This window comes from Belonocnema kinseyi, chromosome 6 (genome assembly GCF_010883055.1).
Source record: "Belonocnema kinseyi isolate 2016_QV_RU_SX_M_011 chromosome 6, B_treatae_v1, whole genome shotgun sequence".
Lineage (NCBI taxonomy): Eukaryota > Metazoa > Arthropoda > Insecta > Hymenoptera > Cynipidae > Belonocnema > Belonocnema kinseyi.
Window position 1 is genome coordinate 147,693,702 of NC_046662.1, and position 11,535 is coordinate 147,705,236.

An 11,535-nucleotide genomic window follows, 5' to 3' on the forward strand; every position below is an offset into this window, starting at 1 on the left:
TATATCGATTATTATTATAAATAAATATGATTTCAGGTAACCCGTCTGCCACATTGGACCCGCGATTTTCTTTTTGCTTTTTGTTTACATCGGATTCGTAATCAGCGGCTTCGAAAACCCCCTTATACAAATTTTCAAAAGAATCCAAATTTTATTCAGCCTGATCGTCAGCCATATTGGATCCACTATTTTGTTTTAAAAAATTTTGACATTGTATTCTTAATAAGAGATCTCGAAAACCCCCTCATACTCATTTAGAAAAAAAGTACAAAACTTTATTTAGCATACTCGTCCGCCATATTGGATTCGCAATTTTGTTTTCCGAATGTTTGACATCGGATTCGTAATCAGCAACCCAAAACCCCCCGAGTTTACTTATTTCATTTTTCTGCCAGCTTTTCGACTTTCCGTCCGTTTTGCATGTTTTCTCGAGTTAGCTCAAGTGTTTGCATATATGCACGATTGAATATTTTCATCTTGTTTAAGACAAATAAAATCGTGGAGTACGTACGCATGTGGTAAAATTTCAATTCATCTCTGGCGTTATGTAAAATATTTATAATGTTTATGAATATAACCGCACATCCATTGGAAATAAAATAAAATAGCTTATTGATGAAATCTAAAGTTACAAAGCAACCTAGAGTGAGGAGATTTGAGGGTATTTTTAATCAAAATGACTAACTATTTGCAGACGATACTACTTTTGTAATGAGGAAAAAGATTCGATGCTGATGAGAGGAGAAGTGTCAATTTGTACTCTTTAGCCCTCGTCAATATACAGCACTGTTCAGCTGCAAGAAACATAAGAGAGGTGCCTGTTTTCGGCCCTGCTGGTGCAATTTCTAACTCTCCTCTAGTCATTTGTTCAAGGAGCTTCCAGTTTAGGATATTTAAATAGAAAAACGATGTAAAATCCCTTCTTAACGTCCAATAATCAAATTGATGAAAAGAATTCCTGAAAATAAAATCAAGAGTCTAACGACCAAATTTGGACAACCACCACAAAATGTTCCCATTGCAATCTGAAAAAAAGGAAACACCTCTCCCCCTCCTTTCCCCCTAAAAAAGAAAAAAAGAAGAAAAGAAAATTATTTATCTTTACTTTTAATCAAATCCCAATAAAAAACATTTTAAAAAAATAAGTAATAATCACCAACGTTTCGGCACTCATACAGCACCCTTATTCAGGCAAAAAAATAAAGAGGACGAAAGAATAAAAGAGGGAATAAAGAGGACGAAAGAAATAAAAAAGAGAGATAAGGGGATTTGGTTGGTTGCCTTCTAATTTTTCTTTCCTGGTTGTCCAAATTTGGCCGTTAGATTCTGGATTTTATTTTCAGAATTCTTTTCATCAATTTGATTATTGGACGTTAAAAAGGGATTTTACGTTGGATTGTTTTCCTCTTTAAATTTCCTAAATTTTAATTTTGCTGACTTGGATTGGAGGTCATTTTTATTTTAGGTTTATTTGGGACTGGTTTGCCTTTCAAACTTTCACTTGATTCTCAGTTGTCAGTGAGATAGCATCGTGGCAGGTGTGCTGTTCCTGCTGGCAACAAATTTTATTTTTATTTTATTTTGATTTTATTTAGATTTTATTTTATTTTTTTTTCATTTTATTTTTTATTTCAATTTTATTTTATCTTATATTATATCATTTTTTTTGCCTTGATAAGGGTTCTGTATGAGTGCCGAAACGTTGGTGATTATTACATATTTTTAAAAAATGTTTTTTATTGGGATTTGATAATGGTGGGAATAAGTAGGACGAAAGAAATAAAAAAAGGAAGGGGATTTGCTTCGTTGCTTTCTCATTTTTCTTCCCTCCTTTTTATTTTCGTCCAAAGTAAAGATAAATAATTTTATTTTCTTCTTTTTCTCTTTTTTAAGGGGAAAGGAGGGGGAGAGGTGTTTTTTTTCTCAGATTCCAATTGGAACATTTTGTGGTGGTTGTTCAAATTTAGTCGTTAAATTCTTGATTTTATTTTTAGGAATTCTTTTCATCAATAAGACATACGTATTGAAATTAGGTTGACAGTTTGTATAGTTGATAGTTTGAAAGTTGATTAGAGGTATAGTTTGATAGAATAATTATTTGTGATTAAGATATTGGTTAAATGGTGTTTTATTAAAGATACACTCAAACCTCCGAGAGAGGTATTGAGGAATCTTTTTTTCTTTCGAATTTACGGAAATTCTGAAAGTTTTTGACAAGGTGCTGGATTTTCCCGTGAAAACCCGAACAGGATTGTATTTTTTTTGCTGATAGGATGGCGGAAAGAGGTTTCACATGGGGAAGGCTAGCTGGTAATCGAATTCCAAAGATTCTCAGTTTAAAAGGTATGCGATAAAGTGTAATATACACCGAAATACAGGGTAGCCAAGATGACGCCGAGAGCAGATGTGTGTGCTCGAAATCGCCTAACGTACTTTTCAGTTGGAAAGAAAGAGAGAGATTTTATTTTTGATTTTGATATTAGGTAAATGGTGCTTTATTAAACATATACACTTGAAGCTTTTCTCTCTAGATTATTCTGTAACTTTAGATTTCATCAGGTTATGGGCCCAGTACGTTTTCAGTGCGCCAGGAGTAGGAAGTTTTGAGGAAACGTTATTTTTTTCGAATTTACGGAAATTCTGAAAGTTTTTGACAAGATCGAAAGTTCGCATGTGAAAAAGGAAAAGTGTTGTTTTTCCGTCTGTGAGTCTTGAAAGGAAAAGTTCGAGAGTGTGCTGAACGGAGGTGCGGGATTTTCCCAAGAAAACGCAAAATTTAAGTGTTTAAAAACATTTCACGGCTGTCTAGTAAATTAAAAAAATATATTATTTTGAAATCTTGGATGCATACATACAAACAAAAAGTTTGTATGAGGAAGTTTCGAATTTTGAAAATTTCCAGGGATCAAAATGTTCCTTAGGGATCAAATATGTTTTTTTTTTTTAATTTAGATCTTTTGTCATTAGCAGAAAACAGTGAGGGCGATGTGAAAATTATGTACGGCGTGCTTCGCTCGACTCGGATCGCGAAAACATTGTGACGGCTTGGCGTACCGTGGCGTGCGATCCGAGTTAAGCGCAGAACGCCGTAGATAATTTTAAAATCGCCCTCACTTTTTTCCCCTAATGAAACAAGATCTTAAGCTTTTTGTACAAATTTTCATACAAAATATTTTTTTAATTCACCAGACGGCCCTGAATGGGTTTTTTAAACTTTGTAAATACTCTAGCAGTCGTAGAACATGTTGAAGAATGTTACATAACATTTTCAAGAAAAACTATCAATTCCCCGCAAAGATCTGGCGAGTTGAACGCAAAAAGGCATTTCATTTTTTTCGTTGAAAAAATCCGTTTTCCTTGAGTAACTAAAAATCGAGACAACCTTAGAATTTGCTTGCCATATAAATAAGATGCAGAATAAAATTCTCTACAAGTATTTGACTGTCAACTTTACATATAATGAGGAGGTTTTGGGTTCACACTTAGTTCAACCGCTCAACCCCGTTTTCGATGCATCACAGTTTCCCACTCCGCTCATCTCTTCCAACTTTTAATAAATTTTTAAAACTGCAGCCAAATTTTACAAATCATGTAACAGAATCCTCCACAAATACTAAAAATTGGATCACAGGCCGGGCTTTTGAAACTTTAGTTTTAGTTCCCTGAATGCTAAGGTCCCCAGGTCATATTGCGGCAAATCAGTCGAAATAAAATACGCGGCATGAGCAATCTCCCACCTTATCTCTATCCGTGCTCATTATAAATATTTTAAAATAATTGTTCTTGTTTTAGGCATTTTAATAAAATATTGGATGCGAACGCCATTTTTCGCTTTACTGGGTTATCAAATAATGCTCAGCTAGAGATGGTGCCATGTAGGAAGGAGAGAGTGTTATCAAATATTACTATAGGAATACAACTAGAAGATGGTCAACGTTTGATGAGCGATTTTTCACCTAATGCAGTGTTAAGCGAAATACTATCATGTTTAATACCTGATGAGTCTACTGATACAGCTGTTTTGGTTTACATGCATCGTGAGGTATGCTTTATTTTGTGTATTTTTGTGTACTATGATAAGTATTTCTGAACATTATTTGCTTCTAACAAAGCTTGAGGGTGACATAATCAACGAATGAATATCACACATGAGATTCATTTCTATATCACCTTGTTGTTTTATGGCAAATGTAATGTATGTGATTGATCAAGAACCTCAATGCGAACTTTATGTGAAATATTAATTAGATGCATTCAATATGCGCTATTTCATATTCTTCAATTCCTAAGGATAACTCAAGGGGTGCTATTCGCTAGAGTTATGCAACTTTTTTACGAGACTAAGATTTCAGAGCCGTTTAGAAAAGTTAAACTTCTTGAGCGCTGTCGGTATTCTAGAGCACCGCTTTAAACAGTTTCGAATTTAGTGGAATGGGAGATATTGTGACGCTTGTAGTTCGATGTTGCCAATGTATATTTTCAAGTGAAAGCGGTAGTTTAAGCATTTCCGTGTCGATTTCAGAAGTTCGTGAAACGTTAATAATATATCGTTGGAAATTCGACTTTTTTTGTGTGTAAATTCGACTTTTTTGGCAGTAAATTAATATTTTTGCTTGAGTATTCATCTTTTTGTTTGAAAGTTCATTTCTGCGGTTGAAAATTTCAGTAATTCGCTGAAAATTCAGGCAATAGTAAATAAATTTTTCAAATAAATATAAAATTCATGCATTTTCTGAACAATTCGTCTTTTTTGTTAGAAAATTAATCTTATTGGTTTATATATTTTTTGGGTCAAAAATTGTCTTTTTAGTTGAATTCAACTGATTTGTGTTTAAAATTCAAATGCATTTTGGCTGACTTATCAAGTATTACATGTCTTATTTGAAAATAATATTTTGTGATATAATACTAATCTTATTGGTGAAGAATTAATCTTTTTATTTGAAAATGTAACTCTTTGTTGAAAAATAGTGTTTTATGTATAAAAATTACTACTATATTAACTGAAAATATTACCATGTTGTTTTTGGTTGAAAATGTTTTTTTATGTTAATTTTGTATTATGTATTTGCATTTGCCAATTGTATTAGTATATGTGTTTTTTTCTTGTTTTGAGGTTAATTTGACCATTATTTATCACTTTCTGGTTTTTCAGCGTTCTATTTCTCGTTTTGAGTCATGTACACACACACTGCAAAGTGATCTAAAATGTGAACATGCCTACCATCAACAACGACTCTCTGATATTTCGGTCTTAAAACCTTTTTTATGTGATAGTAATTTGATCTGCAAGAACTGCGATTGGTGTCCTTTGCCCCTCGTATTTAAAATAAGGCTTTTCATCAGCATTATATGCGTATATCGAAAAAAAGAACGTTTTTGTTTAATGTAAGTTGTTACATACAGTTTATTTATAGTTTAAAGTGTTCGAAACTTTCCCAATTTTAAGTGCGGTCATTCCTAGATCTTTACAGGTAGATTGTTCTTGAATACCATGAACTAACCCAGTAGAAACATTTTCAAAATACGAAATTTTAAGTTATCCAGAAAACGGTGAGAAATAAGTGAAAAGGGTCAAATTTGTAGGATTTTCTAAAAGATTGAAACCACCCTAAACTGAAAATGAATGCAAAATTTTAATTTTTCTCGGAAACTGTGAAAAAAGACGGTGAAGTATAATTTTCTGTATATTTTAAAGATGGATTCTTCTCTATCATTCCAAACAGACACATCTATATTTTCAAAATAAAAAGTAAATACAAAAAAAAATCCTCCCATTTTATCTCATATTTCACTGGATACACTGGTTCTTCACTTGTTGAGGGAATTAAACAAAAAAATGTATTTTGAAAGTTAATAAAAAAGAACAAAAATTAAAAGAGAAATCAAAATAAGTTGAAAGAAATTACAATACACTAGTGAAATATGTATGCCAATATTGCGAGTGCGATTGAACGATTTCTAAATTAACGTTTCGACCAGGTATACATATTTAACGATACTGCCTTGTCACCCCACCGGAGATTCAGCCATCCAGGGTCCTGAAATAGGTGGGGACAGCGTAGGCGTTCGAAATTATTGCGGAGTCGGATATTTCGTAAACTAAATTATAACATTTATTAAGGATAACTTACAGGCTAATACATGTGTGTATAGGTTTGGGTAAGTGTGCCGGTGTGTGTAAGTAGGTGCACTTGTACATGTGAGTTTGAGCGTCGCTGCTGTCTCGGAAATTTACATGGTGGTCGGATATTTGGGGGTCAGCGGTTGATCCGTGCGCAGTCATGTGGGCAAAAGTTACTAATCTAGGCGTGATAGCGGGTCGGTGCGTGTGTCCCACCCCTGTGGCGCAGTGATAAGGGTCTAATGGACCCGACAGGTGGCCCTCTGGTTCTAGGCGCGGCATCCGTAACCTCGGGAAATTCAGGTCGGTCAGGTGTGGCAGGGACGCGCCTAGTTGGACGAGATCGGTGGTCGCGACAGGTAAAGGGACGTACGTCGGGTCGGGTCCGCCTAGGGGGACATCCGCGATGAGACACGTTCAGGAGCACCTGATGCCGTGTCTTGTCGATACCGCAAAGTCGAATATGGGAGCGTCCATTGTTCCGCCGATGCAGTTGGATTCCCTGAGGAAGGTTCGCTTGGGGATTGGGGTGTGCCTGTAATGGGTCGCGTTTGGTGGCACCCAACGCCGCGACACATTAAAACTCGAGGGGTGGATATGGAAGCGCCCATTGATCCGTCCCTCGAGCCAGGGAACCTTCAGGGGGGCCCAGGTCATCGTTGCGTGTCCTGTTAGCTCTGTCTGTCCGAAGTTGCCTTAAATAAACTGCGTTTGGGGGCACCCCATGCCGCGACACATTGGACCTCGTGGGACGGATATAGGAGCGCCCATTGCTCCGTCACTCGAGACAGGAAGCCTTCAGGTTGACGTTTCCTCCGGGGATCACCGAGGTAGGAAGTGTTCGGGAGCACCCGATGCCACGGCCTATTGATACTCAAGAGGTGGATATGGGGACGCCCATTGCCGCCTATTGCCGTGTGGTACTGCCGCTCGAGCGGCAGTACCACACGCGACACTGGTCGGAAAGACACAGTGTATGTGACGCACACGAATCGTCACACATATATAAGGGCAAAACTAGACTAGAGAGATGCAGATAAAAAAAAAGGTTTGAAGAAGATAGGCGAAATGGCTGGATTAACATTTTCTCTCTAAATCTGAATAACAGAAATTTTACTCAGTATTATTATCATACTTCTAGCTATTTGAATTAGTAAAAAATCACAGAGAATTAGCAATTATTTATAGAAATTTTGATTATATTTAATTTATTTCTTAGTAAAAAAAGTTAATGAAGTTTTAGTACCTCGGTATATATTTCTATCTTATTAAATAAACAAAGAAGTTGTTGCTATTTAACTTATAAAAGTGTATGACGGGACTTCGGAGGAAGTAAAAAATTAATTTTTATTATATTAATCTTCAAACCAGAGGGAGAAGGGCTCACATGTCAGAAGCATGATGCTATATGCGAGACCGCACGTCCATAAGTTTATTATCATTTGTCACTTCTTGCAAATGAGGGATAATCTGGTTGCACCGTATTTTTCGGACGGCTGCAATAGGTATCACTGATCACCTGTGAGGCTTCAGTTGATATTATTCACCAATTACACGTAGAACCACACTTCATCCACCTACTTGCGCTAAAGCACCACTAACGAAAGCTTTGAGGAATCTCATAGGGGTAGGTCCCACGTATCAGAAGCATAGGGCGGTCTGGTAGACCTCCAGTTCATACTTACAGATTAAGAGTCCACAAAAAAACACAAGACAAAACAGCTCAAGGGCCCCTATTATTATCGTAGCATTCCAGATGGTGGCTTCTCAGTCGATACGTGAACTCAAAAATATTTAGATTTTGCTGGTCCATCGTATTGACTCTATCTTGATTGGCCCCCCAACTCTATGATAGTCGGAATTGTTGCCTGGCTCATTGTCTGGAGCCTTGCGCGTTCAATTATCTTGAACCGCACTTACAGATATGTTTATTTTGTGACGTTGCAGATTATTCACACGGAGAGTATAAAATTCGGCACTCCTACCTTTTGTTTTTTTTTAAATTTATTTTATTTTATTTTCTGTTTTATTTTTATATAACTATTGTGTTTATTTATGGCATTAATTTTAAGTTTTATTTTAAGAACTTAGGACTCTTTTAATTTTTTTCTCTCTGTCAAATTTCTTAATTCCGCGGGCTCGAGCGAGAAGCCCTGCAGATCTTCGCTACCAACACAAACAAACGATTGGATCCATCACCACCTTCACCTTCAGCAGATCTCCGCATTTCCGGTCCCCACATAAGTTTCTAGATCTTTTTTTTATATTATTTTTAAACATTACTTTGGCATCCAGGTAAAATATATCATTCGGCCATTAATGATAGAGTTGATTGTTTATTTTGGTTAAGGAGTATCCCTCTGGCATCCAGGGTAAATCCGATAATTGTACCCATGAGGCACGTTCCTGGTGAGGATCGACCGAGGCGGTTACTACAGATTCTACAAGGGAATAGGTAACTTCGCCTAAATACTATTATTTTGTTAATATTTCTGTTGTGGACAGGCATTTCTTGGCTTTTTATGCCATTTTGTTTTCTCTCTTTTATCGGGCGTATTGAAGAGTCCACTCTACACGTGCAGTACGGAGAAAAGGGGCTCTTCGTTCTCCACCTCGATAGCAGAACACAGTCAGCCCTGAAAGTATGCATGGGACGATTCTTGCCTCGCACTCCCTCCCGTGCGAGAAAGTTCGGAATCTCGTCGGTTATCTTTCTCGCGTTCGTAGCGAATTATAGAGATTGAGTTCGCGCGCACCAGCCCTTCCCCTGATTATGTGATTCCTCCCGTTTAATTAGTACAAGGGTAAGCGCGAAAATTCTCTATTAGCGTCTGTAAACTCAACGTGAAAACACGACTTGCGACTGCCGATCCTTCTCAACGCTTTCAAGGTAGGATCTGATTTCATTTTGTGGCTTAGCCAAGTCTTAGTATTGTTGGTGCTTTGAGAATTATTTCGACGTAATTTTAGTACTCCTTGGCTAAATCATAGTTTTTTTATTTATACTATTTGATTTTATGGTTTTATTGCTTCTTTGGTGTATTTCCTGATTTTATAAATATGTGCATCTAAAAATATTAAAATAATCTGGAGTGCTGAAATGCCTGAATTAATTGTATTAGTTTTCGAGTCAGTGATAATCCCCTTGTAAACTTTGTGACTTCCCTTGGAACTCTTTCATCGTGTTTGTGTCCCACCAGAAAGTATCGATCTCCCCACAATTACCGATCCCCATATATCAGTTTATCAAAAATGACCGATTCTCTCTAATTTACTAACTCGAATTTTGGTGACACCCCAGAAATTCTTTTATCCTGCTTGTGTGTTTTTTTTTTAGAAACTATCGATCTTTTTTAAATTACTGATCCCTCCAGAATGTTTTCGATCGTACATTACCGTTTAATGTATTTCTAAATGACTTGTAATGCTTTAAGGATAATTTTACTTTTATTTTCTTTTGAAATGCTGCCGATCCCGGAATACCATTTATATCGTTTTTTTTAGACCCTTTACATTGCCTTCAAGAATAATTTATTTTTTTAAAATCATTCATTATTATTTTTTTACTGTTATTGACCTTATTGTCTATAATATGCTCGATTTTTCTTTATGATGTCATCAAAAATATTTTTATCTTTTATAATATTACCGAATTCGCCCTACCGTCTATATTATTTTACCCCGTTGCTGTGCTACTTTTAATTTTAGCTGTATTCTTTTTTTTCTTTTAAATGTTCTCGAACCCGCTATAGTGCTCATGTATTCTGACCTATTTGCATTGCTTTTCAAAATGTTTCTTTTTTTTAACCTTGCACCATATTCTATAGTACCCCCCCCTTTCCGTACCCCCTACTTTGCGCAATAATTTTGTTATATTCTTGATGCCGCAACGATTCTCATAATATTTTTGACCCATTTGTAATATTCTATTTTTTTATCACGCAACGCCTCGAACGATATTTAGACCCCTCACCATGTCTTTTGTTAATGTTAGGCATATTTATTTTATCATTGTACACGGCCAGCTTTTTCAGCCGTTATATATACCCTTTTTTAAATGTGTACCTTCTTTTACTATCGCGTCTATTTTATTATTGCCGATCACGAACCTTTCGTTAATTTACCCGTTGAAATAGGGTTTTAATTTTTTTTTTGTATGCGAGCTAATTTGATCTTTTTCTTGTTATTTTTAAATACCGTTCTTTAATATTGCGCTATCTCAGAAATGTCGCTACACTAGATCATGTCCTGTTATCAGGTATTTCTTGTGTTTTACTCTTCAAAGTTAAATGATATGCTATCTCTTGTGAGATATTACGTAATTCTTGTTGTTATTGTTTTCTTTTCCTTCTGTGATATATTTTATGTTAACTTTTCTGAGATATGGAATAAATGCTTGTCAACTATTTTAGTTAATCATGTGAGCTTTGTAATTACGTAAATCCCTCCCCGCTCCCCTCTACCATATATTATTGTTAGACTGAGCTCGTTAGTTTTATCGACTCTAATTATTTCCTTAAATATTATCTTGAGTTAACTATTTCGTTTAACTTCATTCATTTTATTAGGGTCCATAGTACGCTATTTAGAGAGACCACTCAAATTTATTTAATATTGAAAAAGTAGCGTCAAAATTTGTATAATTGTTGTTCCCACAAACAGCTAGGAAAAGGCTTCGGCCGCCTTCACAGACCATTGCCTGCGACTACGTATTAAGTTTGTAGCCATATTCAGCAGTAATCGAAGGAGAAACTCCCAAGCGAACGCGTAACAACCGTGCTGAAAGCTGAATGGCACTGGGGTGAGGTGTGACCGTACGTGTAATTTATCGCGGTTATACTGCGAGCCAGTGCCGATGATAAGAAGGAAACAGACTACTCCGGGCATAACTGTCGGAATTCCCCTATGAAGTCTCTACACCTTTCTTTCTTTTCATTCTCCTTGGATATGATTTTTTTCCGCTAGTGCATAAAACTTCATAACAAATATGGACCATTTCTCGAATTCCAGGAGAACTATGTTAGGCATTGAGTGCGCAACAGAAATAATTGCCGGGAATATCAAGTTCCAGTATATGGGGCTTGTTTGCATGGATAGGTCACAGTTACCGACTGCAGAGAAGGAGGTGGTCAGCGAGAGTACCGGCAGTGCGGGTAGTGCGGGCAGACGGGGAGGAAATTTCCAGAAGGCCACGGCGGCCAGCTGAGCTTGGCCCGGCGTCGAGTGGCGCGCCAGGGAGAGGGAAGAATCAGAGCGAAGGAAGCTACAACGCAAGAGAGAGAGCGTCGAGTGCAAGTGAGGGGGAGGATCTCTTAAAGAGGATAAAGGACAGCAAAAAGAGTCCAGAGAAAAGCGCGCTAGATAATCCCTTTAAAAAAAGCGTGCGAACATGTAGATCACCCCCCCCCCCC

At 36.7% G+C, this 11,535-nt stretch overlaps 1 protein-coding gene across 5 annotated transcripts in view; it reads left to right on the forward strand.

The window, feature by feature from the left end:
• LOC117174284 (plant UBX domain-containing protein 2) overlaps nucleotides 1-11,535 on the forward strand; it is a 287,058-nt gene that overhangs the window by 171,871 nt on the left and 103,652 nt on the right. For all 5 annotated transcript variants that reach the window (XM_033363237.1, XM_033363234.1, XM_033363236.1 and 2 more), the window contains one exon: nucleotides 3,793-4,042. In XM_033363237.1, coding sequence (XP_033219128.1) covers nucleotides 3,793-4,042 — 250 coding nt within the window. The remainder of the gene's footprint in view (nucleotides 1-3,792; nucleotides 4,043-11,535) is intronic.